Raw genomic sequence first — 25,630 nt, 5'->3', positions numbered from 1 at the left:
TCACTTTTATCAGAAAGCCAGCCACCTAAGGGGATAAACGATACTGGGGTTTTGGCATCTAGCTGCAGCCATAACCCTGGTATTTAATGTAAAATATGAATGACGTACATTCCCAGGCAGTCGGCAAGTGGTTACAATTTTTCTACTTTCATTTACACATCTATATAAAATACTTTTAATATCTCCTATCTTGTCCTTTTTGGAATTGATACACTTTGCTGATAAAAAAATAACAGTATTTTTTATTAATAGAAGTTATCATATTTCTTGACAACTTTAAAATTACACAATTATAGGAACGAAATACTCTTTAGTGTACAGGCGAAAAGTACATTGAAATACAGGGCTCTCTGGCATAATGATATTCATTAGTATTTGCTAAAAAAAAAAAACGTCCATCACCAAGCCAAAAAGATAGCTCTAAATGGCACGTGACTTACTTTCCTTTCTGTTACTAAATGAAACACACTTCACCCAAAGATACACTCAACCCTCTGCTCAATGTGTATGAAATTGAGTCCCAAATACTGTCAAACTTAGCAAAACCAGACATTCCAGAAAAGACACAACCACTGAACATAAAAACCTTTATTTTTTTAAGAGAAAGAACAATGTAAAAAGGGAACACAATCAGAAAACATCCTTTTACTGACCTGTCTATGCTAAACTGCTGGAAGATTAAGTTTTAGTGTAACTATGGATCACCACACATTACTGACTTAATAAAAGAAACCTGTCATGAGAAAAACACAAATACAATGCAATTGCAAAGCTCCTTGGGAAAATGTAGGTGGCCTGGCTGCATGCTGATCCAATGGCTTCAATATTTTTTAAGTCACTGACCCAGAACTATACAAATCAAAAGTTCTGACTTCTTTTTTAGACTTCACACAATACACAATTGCTCATGATTGAAGACCCTCAAAATACTAAAACCAGAGGATAAGTATGGTAGGATAAGTTTCCTTTAAAGAGGAAGTAAACTTCCTCTGCTGACATGTACCTATAGGGAATCCTATAATAGGGCTTACCTATAGATAGTGAAGATATCTCCTAAACCTGTACAGTTTAGGAGATATTTACATTGCATGCAGCCAGCGACATCACTGGCGCATGCGCTCAGAAGGAACGGCCAACCGGTGTCATTCCTTCCAAGCCCCGTGCCATCAACAGCAGCTCCCAGTGGGAGTGACGTCATCGTAGCTCCAGCCAATCACAGCGCCGGAGCTATGAACCCAGAAAAAAACTCTGACGAAGATGTCAGTCGTGTCAGAGGTGTGCAGGGCCTGCTGCAATAGTTCTAAGGTATTTCATAATGTGTTAGTATACAATGTATATTAGCTCATTATGCCTTTGTCTTGCAGGGTTTTTTTTCTTTTCTGGGGTTTACAACCTCTTTAAAGTCACATCTTAAATGGAAATGCCAGTCAAGCTTTAAAAGGGATATGATGGGGGGGCAAAGCAAACTGCACAGCACTTCCATTTTTTATTTACATTTAACTGCACTGCAACAAGCCAGGTGATCTAAGAACATCAAATGCAGAGTGATGTGAATGGGCATGCTGGGTGTTCAAAGTTTTCTCTCTTTTTCAGACAGCTAAAGAGAGTGCAGTGGCAAAGCCCAGGATCCAATAATTAAAGTGTTACTAAACCCAAAACAGTAAAATCAGTCTGTATATGCAGTAAAGCATGCTTGTTATATTCACTGTGGAACCTAAGGGGTTAATCCTATGCATTGCTGTTTGATCCTGTATGCACAGTCCCTCCTCTTCGTGCATTGTCCCCATAATATTTCCGGATAAGATTCTGGAGTCAGGCTGCACATGCTCAGTTTGGTGTATACTACTAAAGAGTTTTTTTTTGGGAGAGTGCATGTAATCAGCACAGGGCCAATCAGCACTGTCCAGACAGGGAGACTGCAGTATGAAAGCCCCTCCTACAAGCTTTAACGAGGCACTGATAGAAGTGACAAGACTGCTATATACTGCTGATGAGAAAATGGATTTAGCAGTTTATATTTACTAAAATGATTGCATTTCCATTTTCTGTGGGAGACCAGATATAGTGAATGCAGGGTACTGGGTTTAGCAACACTTTAATTGTGGGCAGTCCTGATCACAAATGAATGTAAGCAGCTTGCAGAGTCTGGTTGCACTGGATTTTGCAAAACTCTAGGGGATACCAGTCCCAAAAGGAATATATGGGGTGCTATAGCTTACCCCCTTCTGAAAGTGCTAGTTGCCTTGCTGTCTCTGGTTTTAACAATGAGTTGGTGACCCAGAGCAATCATACAGCTGGTGAAGTAAAAACTTTGTATCTACCTGAAATTTACAAAAGGTATTTGTATTTACAAAAGGATTGGGGTCAGCAACGGTTCTCATGGCAGGTTTAAGCCTGGTATATTGTTTGCTGCATAGCATTATCAGTTCACTAGTTCTACTTCTTGCTAAAAAAAAAAAAAAAAAAAAAAAAAAAAAAAAACAGATGTGCTTGTGAATTTATTGCAATATTTGAGTTTGGGTACACATAAATTGTCACTGATGTATAGTACACAGAAATTAAGACAGCTGACCAATTGCTATTATTTGCTCCTGTTTTTATAAACACTCCTGCATATTCTATACTTGCAAATGGTTCTGGATGAAAAAACAAAAAACATAAACACCACTTTTATTCTTGAAGAAAACAATGTGAATCAAGCCTCTGAAAACCCAAGGCAGTCTGAGATAACTGTGATAAATGATGGCAAAACAGATTAAAATGGTGAAAAGTCCTGGATTATCAGTGAGTCAAAGTAGATTTTTAATGCACATATCCTTAATAAATAGGGCAACTAGTTGGAGAATCACACACTATTCCTTCTAGTTCCAGTAAAAATCTAAAACATAAGGTAGAAGTATCTTCAACTATAAGTTCGTTATGTACACAAGTGTTCCCCCAGGAAGGGTGAAATGAGTTTTAAACTAGTGTGTATATTTTAACTTAAAATCCAAAAAAGCCTATAAAGTACAACTAAACATAATGCCATTTTGTGCTTTCCTGCATAAAAGTATTGCCAACATTCCTTTATAAAATATGTACCAAGTTACAGAGTGGTTAAGCACAAGCTGTACAATTAGAAGAAACCGTCTGTGCACAGTGCAGTACTTTTTAATGTAAACATGCACTCCGGCCTCCACAGTGGTATAAGGTTAATGCTCTCTGCAGGGAAATCACAATGGTAGGTAAGTGATGTGGATGATGTTAACACATTGTCTCATTAAAGTTTATAATGCATGGTGGTCAACTAGTAGAGTTGAGTTTGCTCCACAGTCAATATACTGGTATGTCTCCAAAGAGCTCTGGGATGTGTGTCCAATGTAGGAAAATTTCACAGACGTTCTAGAAGGGAAAATAGAATGAGTTATTTTCCAAGTAACAAACTTAAAAACAAACCATGGCATGCAAGATTTCCCAGTCTTATTAGCCCCACAATAATATCCAGGTGTTTAAATTACTTTGCCACTGCTGGAAATATACAAGTTTTTTAATGAGATTTTCTTGCATTTTTCTTAATCTGAACCCATGACTTGTATGGAAAAAATAGGATTTTTAAAACGGCTTACCTGTAAAATCCTTTTCTTGGCGTACATCACGGGACACAGAGCCATAGTATTAACTATATGGGTTATAGCTACCTTCAGGAGCTGAACACTGGCATACCCAATACAGAAAGTTCACTCCTTATATAACCCCTCCTCCTACCAGGAGTACCTCAGTTTTTGTAGCAAAGCAATATACTTAAACCCCAGAAAGAGAGGGGGGACCTCCGTGTCCCGTGATGTACTCCAAGAAAAGGATTTTACAGGTAAGCTGTTTAAAAAAATCCTATCCAGAGCCATAGTATTAACTATATGGGACGTCCCATAGCAATGCTATTAGAGGGTAGGGAGACAACCCATAGGGCACCCCCAGACTTGAGGATCTATACTGCTGCCTGTAGCACACTGCGCACAAAGGGGATATCCTTATGCCTTTTTACATCCACCTGATAAAACTTGCAGAATGTATATACTGAAGACCAAGTTGCGGCCTTACAGATCTGAGCCATGGAGACCTGGTGATGCACTGCCCAAGAAACACTAATCACCCTGGTAGTGTGCGCTTTGACGTAAAAAGGTGGAATCTTACCCCTTAAATCGTAAGCCTGAATTATAACTTGCAGAATCCACTTAGCGACAGTGGATTTCGACGTTGCCTGTCCTTTCTTAGGACCTTCTGGCAGTATATATAAGTCATCAGTCTTCTGGATCCGCTCTCACCACATCAAGACAATGTAGTGACTTCTCTTCCCTGGAACATGGTTTTGGAAAAAAACAATGGCAGGACAATATCTTGGTTCAGGTGAAAACCTGAGACCACTTTTGGCAGAAAACCTGAACGAGGGCGCAATACCACTCTGTCCTCGTGAATAATCAAGTATGGCTCTTTACAAGAAAGAGCAGCCAATTCCGAAACCCTCCTTGCTGAGTATGTAGCAGCCAAGAACACCAACTTCTTTGTCAGAAGGACTAAGGGAATATGCCGTATCGGTTCAAATGGCTGTTTTTGTAACACTGACAAAACTAAGTTCAAGTCCCAAGGGTTCCATGGTGGTCTAACTGGTGGATTAAGCCGTATCACTCCTTGCATAAAACCCCGGATTAAAGAATGTGAAGCAAGAGGTCTTTGAAATAAGACCGATAAAGCTGAGACTTGGCCCTTAATAGTACTCAAGGCCAACTTCATCTCTATGTGTAACGTGGACAATCCACGCTAACCCCTAACAATAAGTAAAGTGCCAATGATTAGTAACGTGACTAAAGGTGCTGCAACCTAAAAAAACCTTGAACATAAAATTTTAGACAAAATAAAAATGGAACTAGGTGCGCTACCCAAAATAATATAAAAAAAACACTGAAAATCTCCTGTGAAATCTTGCCTATAGGCTGAATATGAAGTGAATCAAGTTAAAAAACCCTATACATAAATATATAGATATATGAATTCAGTATAGTATAGAATTCCTCAAGTGACTAAGTAGCGTCCTTTGAAGATAACACTCAAACAATCTGAGGCTTCTTTGAAAGCAAGTCCTTCAGTTTTATCAGGGCGATGTTATCCTCATCACATATCTTCATACGTCAAGCAAAAGTAAAAAGGGGCTGCTTACTAGATACGTAGGTACAGAGATCTTTAGGGCTCAGGACTATTAAACCTTCAATCAGGAACAGCCGATTCAGAACTTCAACAAGACTTCCTCGTCCTAAGACAGTTCAAAACACTGTATAGCAGCCAGCAATATTCTCCTTTTGGGACCGCTTGTGGCATAGAAGCATTAGAGAGAGGAAAGAAGGCGCTTCATAGTGCAGCAGGTTACAATCCTTTTATTTCCATACGATGGACAACTGACATCATAAAAAGCAGAGCAAAAGCTGTAGCAAATGAAAAACACAGCTGCGGCGGAGGCCAGTCAGCTGGTACGTGGTGACGTCAGGTCCTCAAGCTCCACCCGACGCTGCGTTTCTCCGTAAGAGGCATCGGCTGGGCCAGTCTAGGTACGCCAAGACTGTTATCCCCTTTGCCCTTAACCTGGCTAGAGGTGGGGCCAGAACTTTTGTAAACACCCGGGGTGCTGTCGCTAGCCCGAAGGGCAAGGCTACAAACTGGAAATGCTGCTGTTCTACCTCGAACCGCAGATACCTTTGGTGAGCGGGAAATATAGGAACATGCAGATATGCATTCCTGATGTTGATAGATGCCAGCAGTTATCCTCCTTGTAGGATAGAAACCACTGACCTGATTGACTCCATACGAAAGGAGCGGATCTTCAGGAACTGATTTAGATTTTTTAGATCTATAATGGGTCTGACATCTCCATTCAGAATGGTACCGTAAAGAGGTTTGAATAAAACCCCAAACCTTGCTCTTCTGTGGGGATTTGTATGATCACCCCCTGAGCCATTAATCAGTCTAGTGCCCGAACCAGAGATGGTCTTTTCCCTAAATCTTTGGGAACGTTTGACCTCAGAAAACGAGATGGCGAGGGGGGGGGCTCTTCATAACGAGGCTTTAGAATTCTGCTTTGTAGGTTTCCAGCCCCAGGACTTCTATTGAGCCTGGGCCTGACCCTGAGGTTTTTCTCTAGAGTCTGACGGCTGAGGCCGTCGCCACTGCCTAGAGGCGGATGCCCCTGGTGTAGGAGAAAGAGTCTGCTTAAATGAAGGGTGTTTATTCTTTCTTTTGACTGGGAAGAGTACCTTTTCGACTGGAAATCGTTTGGATGTATTTGTCCAAATCATCTCCAAATAGCCGATCCCCATGAAAAGGAAAACCAGTCAGGAGTTTTTTGCATGGTGCTTCGGCTGACAAATTTTTTAACCATAGGATTCTACGCATGTGTCTAGCACAAGCGCAATGCGGGGCGCCTGATGAATAGAATCTTTAATGGTGTCTATGGCAAAACATAATGCTCTTGGTAGTTTGGCCAAATCCCGGGCTTGCTGTACAGGAACCTCTTTAAGGGCCTGTCTAAATTAGTCCTTTAGAGATTGACAGATGCCTATTACAGCGACTGCAGGGTAACAGTACCTGCCAAAGAAAAAGAGGACTTTAACAGGAATTCCAACCTTTTATCTGTTAGATCCTTAAGCATTTGTGCATTGTCTACTGGACAAGTTAGAGACTTTTATTCACACTGGAAATCGCAGAGTCAACTGCTGGTACATTTCATTTTTTGGTGAATTTCTCCTCCATGGGATAGAGAACTGAGAATCTCTTTGGAGGGAGAAAATGCTTATCCGGGTGATCCCATTTAGCATAAATAAGCTTTTCTAGTAATGCATGGACAGGAAACACATCCAAAGGCTGTGAAGGTTTTAGGGAACCCAAGGAAGAAACCAAACTTTCAGCAGACTCTGTTAGGGGTAGCATGAAAGTAGAACGAATCTCCGTAAGAGATTGTACCAGCAACTTCTCAGATTGCGAGGCTGAAAAGGGTTCATCTACCTTTGTTTCCTCTGCAGAGGAGTAATCGGTTTGTCTTTCTTCCTGATCACCTGAGGGTGGTAACACCTCATCCTGTACCCACTGTTCACTTGGTATAGGGTCTAAGGTGGGGGGGAAATCTATTACGCTTCCTATCCCTTTGGATGGAGGATGCAATTAAAGCCGCTACTCTTCCCTCTAGGCCCAGCAAGGCGAAGGAAAAGGCATCTTCAGTCACATATACAGGGCCTGAGATGTGAGAAGCAGCTGCACCACCAATTTGTTCCAATGACTCACCCTGGCTTGCCATATCTGGTATTTCAGGCAAGAATGACAGTGTGGAGGCATGACTGGAGTTCCAAGCGCCTGGGGTGAAATCTTTGGTACCTTTTTGGTCTTTTTTGGTATGCATAGGCCTAAGCACAAAAGCAGAGGCACTATTTAAATGCACTAATCGCTGAACATAGTCTGACAGTATAATGCCGCTATACAAGTTCAGCCTAGCATTGGAAAAAATGTCCTTTCCATATTAGGAATGCCCTTTGCAGCCCTTACGTGCCCCACCACACCTGTGTCCCGAGATTAGCCAGGCTTGCTTCTCCTCGATATCAGCCGAGGAGAGACTGCTCCAGTTGACCTCTTAAGCCTGCGCTTGCGCCGTGTGTCCTCCTGGACGCTCTGTTCTACACACGGCGCCGCACCTAGGCCCTGCCCCCTCCATCAACCCGTCCCCCGCCTTTCATTTGATTTTCAAAAAACTTTCCTGTGCGTCACCGCTGGGTGGCCTTCGGGTCCGCAGACCCAAACAGGAGGGGGCAGGGGGAGAGGCAGAGGCTAATGATGCAAGCAGGAAGAGAAAAACCTATGGTGCCGAAACCCGCGACCTCCGCGGGGGGGGGGGTTGGGGGGGTTTGCAAGGGGGCTAACAACAATTGCCGATTCCCTAGCCCTCCTGGTCCCTTCAGAGGGAATAAAAGCATGGCAGATCTCTTACCTCAAGAGGAATCCCCCTCTGCAAGCTGCTGTGGCCACAAACAGAGTCACACTGAGCTGAAGTGAAGACAACAGTCTAAGGTATGTGCACATACTCCCTCTAGTGGAGAATTAAGGCATGACAACCTTTTCCCCCTAAAGAAGAATACCATAGGTGGACTTTTATAGTTCCTAAGCTTCTTCCCTTACCTTATCCCCGCCGCAGGATTCTGCTGAATTAACAGACAGATCCAACCTTCACCCATCACGGCGGGCTGCGTTAGCAAACCTTGAAGGACTGGGTCCCTTTTTATTGGAGTTCCACTCCCTTGGACCTGTAATAGCACCCTGCCAGGAAAAACTTTAGGTAATGTAAGCATAACCAAAGCCCTGGGTCCCGGGGTCCAGCCCTGCAAAGAGGTATTACAGGCAAAACCTCGTGCTTCGTATACGAGGCCCGGGTAACCATCCACCTTGGCCTCAGTGGCCCTTTGGATGGATCCAGTCTGTGGGGGCTATTTAAATCCAGCAAGGATCCCTCCTGGAGCTCCTCAGAGCACATCTTCACTCGTGACCAACACCTTAGACACTGGCAAAAAAACTGAGGTACTCCTGGTAGGAGGAGGGGTTATATAGGGAGTGAGCTTCCTGTATTGGGTATACCAGTGTCCATCACCTGAAGGTGGCTATAACCCATATAGTTAATACTATGGCTCTGTGTCCTGTGATGTACGATAAAGAAACAGTGTCCTGCCTTTCATAGCAGAAACAAGGTACAAGAGGCAGTACATATAGAGAAAGCCAGTATTTAAATTATTCACAGCTGTAAATAATCGTTTAGTAAGAGGGATATATAGAGCACAGATAGAATATGCAACAAATATATCAATGTAACCGTTTCTATGAGGGAAGCAATCAAAAAAAGTTTACAACTGCACAAGTGGGACTGAACTAAACTTTTCAAGTCAAGTTGCTCCACCCCAAACTCACTCATCCATGTCTTTATGGATCTTGCTTTGTGCACTGGTCCAAATCATTTGGTGGAGGGAGAATATGGTGTGGGGTTGTTTTTCAGGGGTTAGGCTTGGGCCCTTAGTTCTAGTGAAGGGAACTCTTAAGGCATCAGCATACCAAGACATTTTGGACAATTTCATGCTCCCATGCTTGTGGAAACAGTTTGGGGATGGCCCTTTCCTGTTCCAACATGACTGCGCACCAGTGTACAAAGCAAGGTTCATAAAGACATGGATGAGTGAGTTTGAGGTGGATGAACATGACTGACCTGCACAGAGTCCTGACCTCAACCAGATAGGACACCTTTGGAATGAATTAACCCGGAGACTGCGAGCCAGGCCTTCACGTCCACATCAGTGCCTGACCTCACAAAAGCGCTTCTGGAATAATGGTCAAACATTCCCATAGGCACACTCCTAAAGCCGGGTTCACACTGGAGAATGAATCTTTGGCTGAATTCAGACCTGAAAACTGACCAAAAGAAGTACAGGACTCCTGTGGAATTCGCACCAGAGCCGCTGCAGAGATGTGTGAACCGGCTTCATAGAGAGCCAGTCACAATCTCCTGCTATGCGAATTGCATGCGGGGAAAAATCACATCCAATTCGCAATAGTGTGAACCCAGCCTAAAACTTGTGGACAGCCTTCCCAGAGGAGTTGAAGCTGTTATAGCTGCAAAGGGTGGACCAACTTAACCACCCATTTGCCTTGCCAAAGACTACAGCACTTTTTGTGATTCGGCACTGCATCGCTTTAACTGACAATTACGCGGTCGTGCGACGTGGTTCCCAAACAAAACTAATGTCTTTTTTTTCCCCACAAAGAGAGCTTTCTTTTGGTGGCATTTGATCACCTCTGCGGTTTTTATTTTTTGTGCTATAAACAAAAAAAGAGCGTCAATTTTGAAAAAAAAAAGCTATATTTTTTACTTTTTGCTATAATAAACATCCCCCAAAAAAATATAAAAAAACATTTTTTTTCCTCAGTTTAGGATGATACATATTATTCTACATATTTTTGGGGAAAAAAAAGAAAAAATTTGCAATAAGCATTTATTGATTGGTTTGCGCCAAAAGTTATAGTGTCTACAAAATAGGGGATAGTTTTATGGCATTTTTATTAATAATTTTTTTTTTTTAACTAGTAATGGCGGCGATCAGCGTTTTTTATCGTGACTGCGACATTATGGCGGACAGATCGGACACTGTTGGCACTATTTTGGGACCATTCACATTTATACAGCGATCAGTGCGATTAAAAATGCATTGATTACTGTGTAAATGTGACTGGCAGTGAAGGGGTTAACCACTAGGTGGCGCTGTAGGGGTTAAGTGGGTCCTAGGGAGTGATTCTAACTGTGGGGGGGGGAGGGTCTACGTGTGACACATCACTGATCACCGCTCTCGATTATAGGGAGCTGTGATCAGTGACAGTGTCACTAGGCAGATCGGGGAAATTGCTTGTTTACAATAGCATTTCCCCGTTCTTCCTTTCCGTGAGACGATCGCGGGTATCCCCGCAGACATTTAGTCCACGGGACCTGCTATCCTACTCACGGAGCTCGCGGCGGGCGAGGGCACGTCGGCAAATTAAAAGGAACGTACAGGTACGCCCATTTGCGCAGCCGTGCCATTCTATCGACGTATATCTACATGCGGTGATTGGCAAGCAGTTAATATTGAACACTACGGACTAAGACTGGGATGCCATTAAAGTTCATGTGCCTCAATACTTTTGTTAATATAATGTACTGTATATCTGCACTGCTGCCTCTGACTGATAATCTCAAGAGATTTGGAGTGATATTTAGTGCTGTCACTGCTGTGCTGTTCACTTTTCTCTTTGATGGAGGCTCTGACATTAGGAAGCAAAAAGTCTTGCCTCTATCAAGATGGTCACTTCCCATTAAGAGACAGAGAAGAATAAGGCACAGAAAGGGAGCAATGGGGGCAAGTCAGCTGCAGGGAGAGCACAGACAAAACTGGTGGCTAGTACTGCCTTTTTTTGGGGGCACAGCTTGTTTTTCCCCTTTAAAAACATACACACACATCTTGAAATGTGGCTAATTTGTGATGTTCAGCACCAATGCTATTAACTATATATAGCTAGCTGAATCAAGTTCAAACACATTCACTATTTAGCTGCACAGTAAATGCACAAATTATGTGCTATGGTAATGAATGTACAGAATTCAGTGGGCACCTCCCAAAACATGGACATACAAGAATATGATCAGTGGAAATACAGTTCTCTTCATTTCTGTAGGCCAGTAGAAGTTGTGTGCAAAAATAGACTCAGAGATAGAAACAGGAAGCTGCTGTACTACCTCAAGAGTCTATTTTTGCACACAACTTTTAGGTTGAGGAGAAATACGGGAAGCTGAAATTAGAGGCTGTTCTCTTTCATGTATGTACTAAGTGTCAGCTGCTAAGCTACATACATCTTCAGATCTAAACAGACATCTCTGTACAAGTATATGTTGCAAGCGAGAATCAAAGGCTCAAAAAAATTGTGCATGAAATATTTTGAATGGCTTTCTTTGACCAGCATTCCAGCAGTAAGGATTGCACTGCACAAGCTTGCACAAATGCTCAGTACACAATAAAAATGTATTTAAATGCACCTGTGTTCTTGGCAACTTAAAAAAAGAAACGTAAACCACCTGATTCTTAAAATTCTCCCTGTGTGGACAGCTGATCCTGGAGCTGGATGCAATGCTCTGATAATGCATCATATAATGCATTCATTTGTGGCATAAGGAGCATCTTTGTCCCTCGTGTATTCTAAGCTTCAATCCAACACACAGAAAATCTCATTGGTATAAATAGGCCCTGTATGTTTCATTTCACTAGTGCCCAAATAAACAATTTCCTAGTGTAGATAAGAGAATATTCCAAAAATAAAGTATTTTTAATCTAAATTTGCATTTTTTAACAGAACAGTGTGACTGCATAAGTGAAACACTTGTTTATACAAATTTTTAATTAATGACAGTGTCTTGTTAATTAACCTAGTAATATAAAAAAAAAAAAAAAAAAAAAAAAAAAAAAAGATAAAGCAATACATACCGTACAAAAACAACAATGTTGTGCACTTTCACTGTAGATAATGTGCAGAAGTTGCTGGTAGGAAAAAGAAAAAAAAACAATTAAAACTAACAGTCAGGAATAGTTTTTGCTCAAAATGTAGACTTTGTTAGACATTTAGTATAATTAATTAAAAAAATACCTGTTTCCGCAATTCTATAATAAGTTAAAACATACTATGAGCATTTATATAGCACAAATGCTGTATGTTGTTTACAGAACACACAGACACTGACCTAACTTCCAGTCCTAGAGGTGCTTAAAATCTAAATGTCCTACCACAGTCATACAAATAAACCAAAAACGGTAAAAGAAACCATGTGCAACCCAAAATACATCATCATAAAATAAAACACATAATATCTCAAGAGTAAGAAAAAAATTCAAAAATTCTGTAGAGATTGCCCATATAATCAACTGTATATTAATATACAGTATACTGTAGACTCAAAGTAACTATCAAAATCTGCGCTAATAGGTAGTTAGGTAACCCACAAGGAATATATATGCAAAATCCTAACAGATATAGAGTAAATAACAGTGCCTAAATGTAAAATGATAATAAAGTGATGGATAGTGCAAATAACGCAACTATATCAAAGAAACAATATGTGCAATCCACAATACATCATCATAAAAATAAATCATGAAACACATAAAAGAGTGGCAAAGACAAATGTCACAGAAGTAAGAAAAAGCAGCCATTAAAAGGATCTCTGTAGGAGATAGGAGTACAACACTCACCACCCAGAGGTAGATATTGTGCTTACCGAAAATTCATAGCCCCAATCAGAGACAAATAGCATGTATGAGCTGTCCCAAGCAGGATGGATTTTTCATTTCTTACACCGCTAACTCCCCGCCAGTTGAGATTTGGGGAGGGGGTTGGAATTTGGAAATTAAACCTTTATATTGTGCAGTGGTCTGTCAACATGCTCAGCCCCTGAAGATGTCCCATCGGAAACATGTAGGGCCGAGTTGGTGTCTGCTGACGTCAGATGCTGCAGAGATGGGCAGTGACATGTCGCAGTACTGCATGCAGTACTTTTTTTTTCAGCGCATCGTGCCCACACACCAATGCAATACCATGGTGTGAGCTGGGCACACAGTAGACAAGGCATTTTGCCTTGTCCATATGGTGGGACTGTGCTTGAATAGCCACCCAACCCAGTTCCACGCAGCTGGAGTGAACCAGCCCTAAGAGCTTCTTTCCTTGTCCCGTTTGCTGTAGCACAGCACTGCTTTAAATTGGCAGTGCTAGGTCTCCTTTGGAAACAGATTGGCAGGTAGGGAGCTGTGCACGGATCCATCCAGCCTGGGAAGATCTACACATGCTGTTTGCCTCTGATTGGAGCAATAAATCTCGACTGGTGGGGAGTAAGCGGTGCACACAATGAGAGCTCCATCCAGCTTGGGATAGCTCATGCTTGCCGTTTGCCTCCGATTGGGGCTACGAATTTCAGTAAGCACAATATTTACCTCCGGCTGGTGGGTGCTTATGAAGGCCATAAAAAGCTCTGGTGCAACCAATTACCTTCAGAAATCACATAATTAGTGAAATGATGTTCACCTGTGTGAAATCTAAGTGTCACACGATCTGTCATTACATATACACACCTTTTTGAAAGGCCCCAGAGGCTGCAACACCTAAGCAAGAGACACCGCTAACCAAACACTGCCATGAAGACCAAGGAAATCTCCAAACAAGTAAGGGACAATGTTGTTAAGTACAAGTCAGGGTTAGGTTATAAAAAAAAATATCCAAATCTTTGATGATCCCTAGGAGCACCATCAAATCTATCATAACCAAATGGAAAGAACATGGCACAACAGCAATCCTGCCAAGAGACGGCCGTACACCAAAACTCACGGACTGGGCAAGGAGGGCATTAATAAGAGAAGCAGCACAGAGACCTAAGGTAACCCTGGAGGATCTGCAGAGTTCTACAGCAGAGACTGGAGTATCTGTACATAGGACGACAATAAGCCGTACGTTCCATAGAGTTGGGCTTTATGGCAGAGTGGCCAGAAGAAAGCCATTATTTTCGGTAAAAAACAAAATGGCACAGTGGTCAGTGCAGCCTTGCCCCCAGTGTCCATGCTTGGACAGATCGCCGCCGACATACACATAGCTGCATGTAGTTTTAAATATGGCGCCGCGGAGTTCGGAGGGACTCGGCGGAGCTGAACGAGTGCCGCCGAAATCACAGTGAGCCGAGATACACATAGTCGAGTGTTCTCGGCTCTTTCCGGCGCCGCTTACAGTCCTGCCCTATGATGGACATAACACAGGTCCAATGGCGGGACTGGGCGTGACTGTGAGAGGCGCCGGAAAGAGCCGAGAACACTCGACTATGTGTATCTCGGCTCACTGTGATTTCAGCGGCGCTCGTTCAGCTCCGCTGAGTCCCTCCAAACTCCGCGGCACCATATTTAAAACGACACGCTATGTGAATGTCAGCGGCGATCGCCGCCGATAGATCACAATTAGCGGGGATCGGCGTATAACACACACCAACAATTTTCCCCTGATTTTAAGGGGAAAAAAGTGCGTGTTATACGCCGATAAATACAGTATATATATAAAAAAAAAAAAATACCAATGGTGGTGATCAGCGACTTATAATAGGACTGCGTGATAGTGTGGCGGACAGTCTTACACTAACTACCACTGAGTGGTAACTGACTGATACGAATACAGTGATCAGTGCTAATACTATACACTGTAACTGTACTAATGACACTAGCTGGGAAGGGGTTAGCATCTCAGGTAATCAAGGGTTTATATGTGTGCCTAATAATGTGTAATGTTTGCTGATTTTTACTAAAGATCTTTGTTTCTTATCCCTGATTGTCAACACAGAGCTCTGGGCTGTGGTTGAACACAGCCAATCAGCAGGTCCCAGCTATAAAGCATCGGCCAGGATCTGCTGACAGACTGCCGCGGTGGCAGCGGGGGCTCAGTGTAGATTCCCAAGACACCTCAGCACTGGAATGAATGAACTCCTGTATGCAGGAGTTATGTCATTTCCCTGCTGGCCAATCAAGATGTCACAATGACTCAAACCCTGAAGAAATGGGAAGAAGATGTGGCACTGGCGAGGGACCTTGCAGACATCACATTGCTAGAGCACAGCTATGTATTGGTAGAGTTTAGCTTCACTTTAAAGGTGGACCTGAATTCAAAAAGGCAAGATTTACTGTGATGTAAAAGAGAACATTTATAAATGTTAATTTTGCTTAAAATGTACCCTGAAAAACAAAAATCTACCTTTGTCTTAAATTCCCCCTGAAAAATAGCAGTGTACTTCATTGGTCGTCTGTGCCTACAGCTCCAACTGCTAGTCTCGAAATCTGAAGTGAGGTTTGATGACTTCACTACTGTGCTGCTCACTGTTTTCCTTGCTGGAGTTTCTTACATGAGAAAGCCAACCCTGCCTCTACCAAGATAGCCTCCTCCACACAGACAGCGCAGTACAAGGCATAGTTCTTCAGTAATGGGGAAAATGGGCTGCAGGGGGACTACAGGTAATACAGGTGACTAGTCCTTTGCCCGTCTTTTTTTGGGCACAGCTTACAAAGTTCAGTTTAGGCCACTAAAGTCTGACATGCAAAAACTTTACTTAGTTGTAAACTTTCCAATTTTTAGTAAAGTACAGAAGTTATCAGGGTGTATAAATGTCCCCTACAACATTTATAATAATGTTTCTTGTTGCACACAATTAATAACAAGAACATGGATATCAAACTCATGCTGATTAAGGTCTAAAAATAACAGACTATAAGAAACCATCTGCATGACCAAGTGCCTTTATCTGAGACAGGAGATATAAAATGAAGCCAGAACTATCCAGCAATTCCTCTAAACATTGACCTGGAAACTAACAGACAAGCCAAGAACATCAAAAATTCCTAATCTACATATTTGTTGTAGGTCAGGACTCAAAGCCAAAGCCACTGAATTATAATGACAGCCAGGGAACTAGTATTTTGGGAAGATAAGGCAACCTCGGTACGTTTGGCAGATGATTCTGGAAAAATACTCCTAGGTAACCAGACAACTTCCAACAGGAATTTTAATAATATTATTATTTGTTCTTCATTCAGATAAATATCTGATGGAGTAAGCCATCAGCCCTATCTATTTACAACAGTTCTCTCCTGCGAAAGAGGGCAGATAGTATAAGAAATCTGGTATGTAGTCGAATATATAATACTTACTATAAATAAGAAAGGATTCCACCCAACTCAAGTTTCACTGTGAAATTTACCTGAGGAATACACAAAATGATTCATATCACTGCTTTGCATACTGTGGTTTTCTTTGCATAATTACTTGCAATCCAGAATTAAACAGAAGATTAGGGTGGTCACCGGAGGAAAGAAATATTGCACTTTTTTGCAGTGACTTTTTAACTGGAAACAGTGAATGGTATGTGTAGAACCAAAACGTGCAACTTCAAACTAGCACTATGTCAAATAAAAATATTTCTCCATATCATACGTGTGATAAGCTGCATACACACATCAAAGAATGGTCACATGCACATGTAAGATCCAACTGATGTATTTTGGACTAGCTTCTTCTCTGATTAAAAATGTTCTGCTGTATCATCATTCATGTTAAGGAAATGAAGAAGTGAGGAGACTGCCGACAGTTCCTGCAAGTAATAAAATTAGGGCATATAATAGCAAATGGACAAGGGTTCCTAACCAAGCTAGTTTCTTTGTCCTTGAAAAAAATTGTCATTTGCAGCTATTTGGAAGTACCCCATAACATTACTTAGTAACCCAATTTGGGCATGTCGGGATGCTGTCATCTAATTTTTTATAGACACTTTTACATTGATCCACTCTTTTAGGGTGCACCCATATGGGCGATTAGCACACACTGCAAATTCCAGCAGCAAGAACATGCAGATTTCTGCGGCTGCAATGACAGGTGAATGCAAAGAGCTGCGTCAGCTCACCCCTTACAAAGCAACGACAGGCCAGTTCCTGGCAGTTAGTAAAGCCAGCAATTACCTGCAGTTAGGGACATATGATCATAACAGGAAGTAGCCTGCATCCTAACTGCAGGTGATTGCTAGCCATATGAACAGTCTTTGCTTTGTATGGGCTGAGCGGCCACTGCTCTTTGCACACAATGGTCATTCCAATTGCAGGAATTTGCAGTGTATGCCAATTGCCCATATGAATGCAGAGATAGAACTGCATGGCAAATGTAACAAAAAGTAATGAAATACAATCAGATAATTTACCGATTTTTCGTTGCGTGGCTTAATGACAGACACATTGGTCTGCTGTTGAGTTCCAATGACTGTGTTCATGTACTGTACTTGGCTAATCAAGCTATCCACAGAGACTGAATAAAAGTTGGAATTGGTGAATCCCAGGGTGCTCTGTAATACATAAAATAAAAGCATATATAAATAAAAGAGAGCCACTGCACAGTAGTGCACATGAAAAAAACTTACAAGAGAAGATACACATTTAACATTAGTACTGTATATCATATTAACATTATGTTTATGCAAATAGTAACTTAGTCTTAAAGGAGAAGTCCAGCCTAAGCTCGTTTGGCTGGGCTTCTCCCATGGGTCACGGGAGAGCAATTTGTTCTGCACTCCTGTGACCCATTTTCAGCAGAGAGCGAAGTAGTCAGGAATCAGTCCAGGCACCACGTCATCGTAACAATGGAAGTCTGGATCCGCCAGGTGCATGGACTGATGCGAGCCTCTGAGAGGCTGAGACGGCCGCTCCCCGCCCTCCAGAGCTCAGCGATCCAGCGAGCGTGGAGGAGCAGAGCGGAGAGATGCTGATTGATAGTCAGCAGCTCTCTGCTCATTGTTCACAATGGGCGGCTATTTGGAAGCTCAATCAAGAGGTTTCTGACCAACTTTATAATACAAAGTGTATCTACTGTATAGCTGAAACGTTTTTTGTTTTTTTTTACAAAATAGAGTAAGGAGGGGTTAAAACCACTGTGTTTTTCTATTTTCATCTATTGGGTAGATCTCTTCAAAGTGAGGAAAAATTACATTCGGGTAAAGGAGCATGTTATCTTAATTGAGGAAAAACCTCCTCTTAGACAGTTGTCACCAGAAACAGGGTTCTCAGTTGAAGATTTGCTAGAGCGGATTTATCATCATATTCTGTCCGCCAGGACAAACATAGGCTTGAGACTCCCTAGGAAAGAAGCTAAAGGACCATTTAACATTTATAGCAGAATAAAAGGCAAATGGGCAGCCTGAAGAGCAAAGGTTATTATGAACAAAAAAAAAAAAAAGGAAGAAGGTAATTACCGTCATAGCAATGTTGACAATAGCATTTTCCTTATCAAACCACACTTGTACCATTCGAATGCCACCATCCTGCACCCCCATAGTACGTGGAAACACAAAGAACATCACCAGACCACATGTTAGGAGGCATAAAAATATCGACAGGAAAACATACTGTTTTCTGTTGAGAAAGCATACATAAAAACACACATTAAAGTAACATTAAAGGTTTCTATTTTTCTCTTAAAATAAACATTAAAATTGCCTACTCTGTAGGGCTGGGAGATTTTCTAAAAAAAAAAAAAATAAAAAAAAAAAAAAATCTTCGATTCTCTTAAAAAAAACTTGATTCACGATTCGAATCGAGGTTTTATTTTTCTTTGGAAACCGCGCCGGTCCCGAGGCGCTGCGGGCATGAGCTTTTAGGCGAAACCGCGGCTTCGGCCTAGTCTGCGGCGTCCGGCCTCGCGGACTAGGCCGAAGCCGCGGCCTCACCTAAAAACTCCTTGCCCGGCGCGGTGTCAGCGCCGGTCTGGAGGCGCTGCAGGCATGAGTTTTTGGGCGAGGCCGCGGCTTCGGCCTAGTCTGCTGCGTCCGGCCGTAGCCGTGGACTAGGCCAAAGCCGCGGCCTCGCCTAAAAACTCATGCCCGCAGCGCCTCGGGACCGGCGCGGTGAGAAAAAAAAAAAATCGATTTGCTTAAATCTTGAATCTATTTGACCTCTCAACTCGATTCAAGATTTAAATTGATTTTTTCCCCAGCCCTACTACTCTGTGCAATGGTTTTGTAGAGAGCAGCCCGGATCCTCCTCTTCTCGTGTCCCCTGCTGGCATTCTTGGCTCCTCCTCTTCAGCGAGTGCCCTCATAGGAAGCTGCACTTGAGTGGGCTTGCTCCTTTGTCACCTTGTCCGAGTCTACTGACAGACAGGGCGCCTTGGCCCCACGTCACAGAATTTGACTGACAGCAGCTATGAATCTGTGCAGTGAGGGGAGACAGAGCCTGGCGAGCCACTGCTCTCATGCACTTCGCTGGATTGGGGTTGAGCTCAGGTAAGTATATGGGGGCAAGGGGAAACAAGTGCAGCACAGGTTTTTTTTTTTTTTTTTTTTAACTTGAAGTGTTACTAAACCCACAACAGTAAACTTAGTCTGTATATGCAATAAAGCATGTTTGTTATACTCACTGTAGAACCTAAGGGGGTAAACCTGCACACTGTGTAAAAAGGCTGGGTCAGGGATCATGTAGCCTCATAAGACAGAGGGGAATGAAAACTCTGACAAGGTTTAACCAGTGCTCAGCCAGATACAGGCATACCCCACTTTTAAGTACACAATGGGGTTTATTTACTAAAGTTTATTTACTAAAGTGCAAAATCAGGCTCACTTCTGCATAGAAACTAATCAGCTTCCAGGTTTTATTACCAAAACTTAATTAAACAAGCTGAGGTTAGAAGCTCATTGGTTTCTATGCAGAAGTGAGCCTGATTTTTCACTGTCCAGCTTTAGTAAATAAACCCCATTGTGTACTTAAAAGTGGGGTATGCCTGTACTGATAGAAGTCACAAGACTGCTATATACTGCTGATGAGAAAAGGTACTTAGCAGTTTATATTTACTAAAATAATGGCATTTCCATGTACTGTGGGAGACCAGATATAGTGAACACAGGGTCCTGGGTTTAGTAACACTTAAATACATAAAATGCATTAAGGAGGAGCACCAGGCTGCTTCAGAAAAAAAAAGTCAGCAGCTACAAATACTGTAGCTGCTGACTTTTAATATTAGGGCACTTACCTGTTCAGGCATCCAGCGGTGTCTTCACCCGTGCCGATTCTTCAATCCGCTATCAGGTGCTGGGGCTGCCATCTTGACTAAGGGAAACCGGCAGTGAAGCCTTGCAGCTTTACAGCCGGTTTTCTACTGCACATGTGCGAAGAGTGCTGCGCTTTCTGAATGGGCCGCAGTCTTCTGGGACCTGCGAAGTGTCCCAGAAGGCTGCGGGGGAAGGAGGGAGGGGCAAACTGAGCAGGAAGTGGGAGCGGGTACCTGTCAAAACCAGGGACCCGCTCCCCCCCAAAAGGTGTCAAATGTGGCAGAGGAAGGAGAGGAAGCAGACAAGCAGAGCTTCCACTATTGGGTGGAGCTCCACTTTAAGGTAAAAAAACCTTAAGGCTTCACAACAACTTTAAGCTGTTGGTACATATGTTTAGAGATTGGAAAAAAATATATAAGTTGTGCATATGGTATTTACATCTATTCATGGTTGTGAACAATCAACATATTATGGTTTCTTTTTACCCTTTGACTGTTAATATAAGACAGAGATAAATCACATAACCTGTCCATGACAGCTACCCTGCCATCAAACATCCAAGATTGTTCTTAAGAAATAGAGCAAAGTGCTATAACCTTTGGCACCCAGTATTCATGTTTCACTGATATGAATACAGTATAGTAAAAATAACTGCCTTACTGTATAGGCTGATTACCTGCAAATGACTACAGGTACTCATTACATGTCATAAAGTCATAAATCTCAGTTGGTGACATGGATACTGCACAGTAGGCGGCGTGTATTGCAGTGAAGACCTCACTTACTGAGGAGTAAGGAGGTGCCTGGGGTCCCTCCTATCAGCAGAGTCTCTGTCATAGCTTCTACAATGAAAGTGAATGTAGCAGATGTTGTACCCAATCCCAGCAGCGCTGTGGAAGAGTGACAGTTAGGTTTCTATACAGTACAGCTCTGAAAATAATGTCCAAGGCCTCTACTTTGACTAACCTGCCTGACTGTTCTGTCTACACTGTTGAACCGGGTATAAATTACCAAGGTTCCTAAATATTGTCTGCAAGTAAAATAAAAATCAAGGATAATTAATCCAATTGAGGTAGAAAAAACAAACTGAAAATAAGGCAGTTATATAGCAAATGTCCGATCTAACTCACACCATTATGCGGCTAAACATTCAGCCTTAAGGCATACATGGGAAAAAAAATACTTTCTCCTCAAAAGGGGGATAGAAGAGAGGCTATATGACAGTGAAGGCGAACCTTGGCACCCCAGATGTTTTGGAACTACATTTCCCATGATGCTCAACTACACTGCAGAGTGCATGAGCATCATGGGAAATGTAGGTCCAAAACATCTGGGGTGCCAAGGTTCGCCAACACTGCTATGGGATGATTAACAAGTGTGGATTGCTGAATCAAAAATAAAGGCAAAGCCAATTGGCTTTTTTCCTGTTAGATTTTAAGTATTTCCCACTGGGTGGCTGCATGCAGCACCATGATTTTAGATGGTTCGTTTGTGATTTAAAAAAAAAATTACCTTTATTTTTGACTCAGCAGTCCACACTTGTTAATCATCCTATAGCCTCTCCTTCTATCCCCCTTTGGGGAGGAAGTATTATTTCCCCCTAATTAATCCAATTGGCCCAAGTAGATTCTATCCAATATCTCTTTTATATGTATGCTAATATTATCTACTTTGAACCTCTGTTTATATAAAATATGCAATGAGGCAAGTTCAATGTCTGCTAGGCAGGGCAATTTGGTATTGCAAAGATAATCTCAGCAAGTATTCTTCATGTTTAAAGGGGTTGTAAAGGTAAAATTTTTTTTTTTTAAAAATAACAAACATGTTATACTTACCTTCACTGTGCAGCTCGTTCTGCACAGAGTGGCCCCGAACCTGGTCTTCTGGGGTCCCTCGGCGGCTGTTTCAGCTCCTCCCCGCAAGCATTAACCACTTTAATGCGAGCTCCCTCGCATGGTGGTTAGTGCTTGCGGGAGCGCTCCCGTGATACAGCCGGCGGCTATAGCCGCTCACTGTATCACTCGGCCCCGCCCCCCAGCGCGCCGCGTCATTGGATGTGATTGACAGCAGCGCGAGCCAATGGCTGCGCTGCTTCCAATCCATCCACTGTAGCCAATCAGCGGCCAGGGTGAGCGGAGGAATAGATGTCGGGAACGAGAAGCTGACTTTCGAGGCGTCAGGTAAGTAAAACGGGGGGGCTGGGGGCGGCGGTATTGTCAGAAGTTTTTTCACCTTAATGCATAGAATGCATTAAGGTGAAAAAATTTTTACCTTTACAACCCCTTTAATTTTCCAAAGTGGCCAGTGCTTTTATCTGGGAAACTAAAACTAGAATAAAATATAAGTTTGCAGTAGTACTGCCAGGGCTTGTACAGAAATAGGGAGGAAGAGAATAGCAAAACTCTATTAACACTTTTAGGTATGATATTATACGATTCTATAATGCTTTCCTTAAGCCTGGTACACACCGAGTTTTTTTCCATTTAACCCAAAACTTTCAGCTCCGGTTGGAGCCGCTGTACTAACGATCAAACGTTAGTACAGCAATCCACCTGCTAAGCTGTTGTGTTCTGACAGGGGGACTGCCCCCTGCCAAAACACTCCGGTTAGTGCTCTCAGTCATTGCTTAGAGCGCTGATCAGGATCCAGACGGCTGCTGGTTTTCCAGCATGCTTCTTTGGCCCGGCTTCTGTTGGACGGGCTGCCATACACACGGGCCGGGGTTTTATTGAACCGGCCAAAGTCGCTCGGTATTTGGCCTGTGTGTTCAGGGCTTTAGTGATTTCAGGCATCTAGAGAGAATTTTTTTTTCTTTTTAGGACGTTTTTGAATTTTCAGATTTCTATAGCAAGAGTACACTTACGTTCTTTGGGGCCGCAGTCTCTGGTCACTGTATGGTATTAATGCAACCAACTCGTTCACTTGCTCTGTAGAAAAGCAAACACACACTATACATTTTAAACATTATTCTTGTTATCTTGTTATTGTACAGGGTTTATATAGCAACAACAGTTTGCACAATACTTTACAAAATGAAGGTCGACAGTACAGTTACAATACAATAGGAATTAGAGAATCCCCGGTGTAGATCAAATGTCAATCACGATGAAGCCAGCCGCTGACCCGAAGCAAAAAGAAAAAAAAACAAGAATACAAAAAAAACAAAAGAAGAAGAGGTCCACACCAGACACTGAGTCCCACCAAATGACAGCTGTGTTGTTAAATAAACAAAGGGGCGAGGCTACCCAATGATTTCACCAGGTAGTTCTGCACCTTAGTCTATTTATGAGCAGATCCGTCATTCGGTGGGAGCCAGCGTCGGGTACGGACCTTTTTTTGTTTGGGTCGGCAGCCGGCATTCATCGTTACTGATGTTAGATCTACACCAAGGAACAATTTTTTTTTTTTTTAATAAAAGGACTTGTCAAAAACTGTTGTGTTTTTACTCACTTTTACTATTTTGGCACTATATGTCACCCGCTGTGTCCAACGGATACAGTGGATGACTGATCATTGTATCAGCCACTGCTGGTACCATGCGATTGCTGTGACCAATCACAGCAGATCACATGACAATTGTACACAATGGATGGCTTTCATTCATGACATCCATTGTGTAAGATTGTGTTGATCTTTGTGATTGGTCACAGTGATCACATGGTACAGACAGGGCCAGAGTCCTTCTGTACCATGCGATTAGCTGTGGCCAATCACAGCTAACTATAATAGTCAACACTGAATGAATCGATTTCATTTAGTAAAAAAAGGCTGCTTATAACAGTGAAGTTTACTGATATAAGCAATCAAGCATGTGCAAAAATAAAAATAAAAAAACAAAATTGTTTGATTAGATGCTTTCACAGGCTGGTAACATTACATTAGATTGGGACCGAGAAATACTTGTCACTTCCAATTTCTTAGAACATAGAGATGATTGGAGATGTTCTGGTCCTCGGTCACCTCTATGGTAAGCCAGCGCAACCACCGGTTGCAGTCCCAAGCTCCGCCATGTGAGACGGGAGAGCCCAGAAAGGCACTGGAAGGTGGTAGGAGTGAGGGGGACAACCCCTCCTGCTGTATTTAAAAGCAATCCATCAGCTTTTTAGCTGCTAGGATTGCTTTCACATTGTAGAGCATTGCTTGTAGAAAACAAACGATAGCAGGGTCATTACTGCAGCCATGGCTCCGGTAAAACTACTGAGTACCACCAATGCTATTTAATTCATTTTTAGTACTCAAAGAAAAATGTACCCGTCCATGCATGCCTCCATGTTTTACCTTGCTGGGGATAACTTTGAAAGACACCCCCTAGCATTTCTAGCAGCCATCTTGGGCACATGATTCATGTAGCATATGCTTTCTTGGCGTCTATCTCCCCTTAGCTCAGGCATGGAGGCAGGAGGATGTGCTAAGCTAAAAAACACCCCCCTCCTGACAAAAGAAAATAAATGCCTATAGGATGTATGACATCATTTTGGTCTAGGCCAAACACCAGGAAGCAGCTGAAGTAAACAAATACATATAATATACCTGCCTATCTATTTAGGATTAAAAATTGTTAATGTTAACAGAGAGTTTATTTCTGCTTTAAAAGGAAAAGTTCACCTTTTTCCTTTTCAAAAAAAAAAAAAAAAGCGCATTTATTTATTTTCGAAGGAGTCTGCATAGCATCTCAGGCTCCTGCAGACTCTCAGGGTAGCTGTCTGCCCTTACATCACAACTAACAGCAGGAAGATCAATGGACGATGAGGATGCTCACCAGTGCCCTCAAAGTTCATTGAGAACTATGAGTCGTCAGCTGCAATGGAAACTGTAAATTAATGCTGCGACAACGTGGTAGGAGTCCCTGCACGGCAGTGCTGAATTAGAACTGTGACAACAGGTGTGGGGAGAAGATCCTCCGCCCGTCGTCAACAGGTGGGAGGTCCGGCGAGGAGAGGCTGCAGATGCTGGAACATGTTCCACCATAAAAACAGGTGGAACATGTAACATTTTCCAAAGGTGAACTTAGCCTTTAAAGTGATATTAAAGGTATGTAAAATAACAAATATGTTATACTTACCCACCCTGTGCAATGGTTTTACATACAGCAGCACCAATCCTCCTCTTCTCAGGCCCCCTGCCGGCGCTCCTGGTCCTTCCCACCTGCCAAGTGCCCCCAGGGCAAACAGCTGGCTGTTGGGGCACCTGAGCAGGCTTGTTCCTGAACCACTGCTCTTCGTGTCCATTCAGACACAAAGCCGCGGCTTGGGCCTGCCCCCTATCTCTTCTCATTGGCTGTGATTAACAGCCACTGGCTCCCACTGCTGTCTCCGTTAAAGAGGAGAGAGAGTCCCTGGAGAGCAGAGGCTCTCGTGCACATCGCTGAATCGCGACAGGGCTCAGGTAAGTATTAGGGGGGCTGGGGGATGCTGCATGAAGGTAATAAACCTTGAGCCTTTAGAACCACTATAAGTA

At 42.6% G+C, this 25,630-nt stretch overlaps 1 protein-coding gene across 2 annotated transcripts in view; it reads right to left on the bottom strand.

Annotated features, from left to right (window-relative positions):
* Positions 1–573: 573 nt before the first annotated feature.
* The window catches only part of TMEM106C (transmembrane protein 106C), a 51,566-nt gene continuing 26,509 nt past the window's right edge, over positions 574–25,630 (bottom strand). For both annotated transcript variants that reach the window (XM_073613665.1, XM_073613664.1), the window contains 6 exons: positions 23,037–23,100; positions 18,383–18,542; positions 17,339–17,479; positions 16,299–16,348; positions 12,060–12,113; positions 574–3,381 (listed from right to left, as the gene is read on the bottom strand). In XM_073613665.1, the coding sequence (XP_073469766.1) occupies positions 3,267–3,381; positions 12,060–12,113; positions 16,299–16,348; positions 17,339–17,479; positions 18,383–18,542; positions 23,037–23,100 (584 nt within the window). In that variant the 3' untranslated portion in view covers positions 574–3,266. The remainder of the gene's footprint in view (positions 3,382–12,059; positions 12,114–16,298; positions 16,349–17,338; positions 17,480–18,382; positions 18,543–23,036; positions 23,101–25,630) is intronic.

The sequence above is a fragment of the Aquarana catesbeiana genome, linkage group LG02, assembly GCF_042186555.1.
Source record: "Aquarana catesbeiana isolate 2022-GZ linkage group LG02, ASM4218655v1, whole genome shotgun sequence".
NCBI classification, from domain to species: domain Eukaryota; kingdom Metazoa; phylum Chordata; class Amphibia; order Anura; family Ranidae; genus Aquarana; species Aquarana catesbeiana.
The sequence above is the reverse complement of the archived record's forward strand: the minus strand, read 5'-3'. Positions and strand labels throughout refer to the sequence as shown.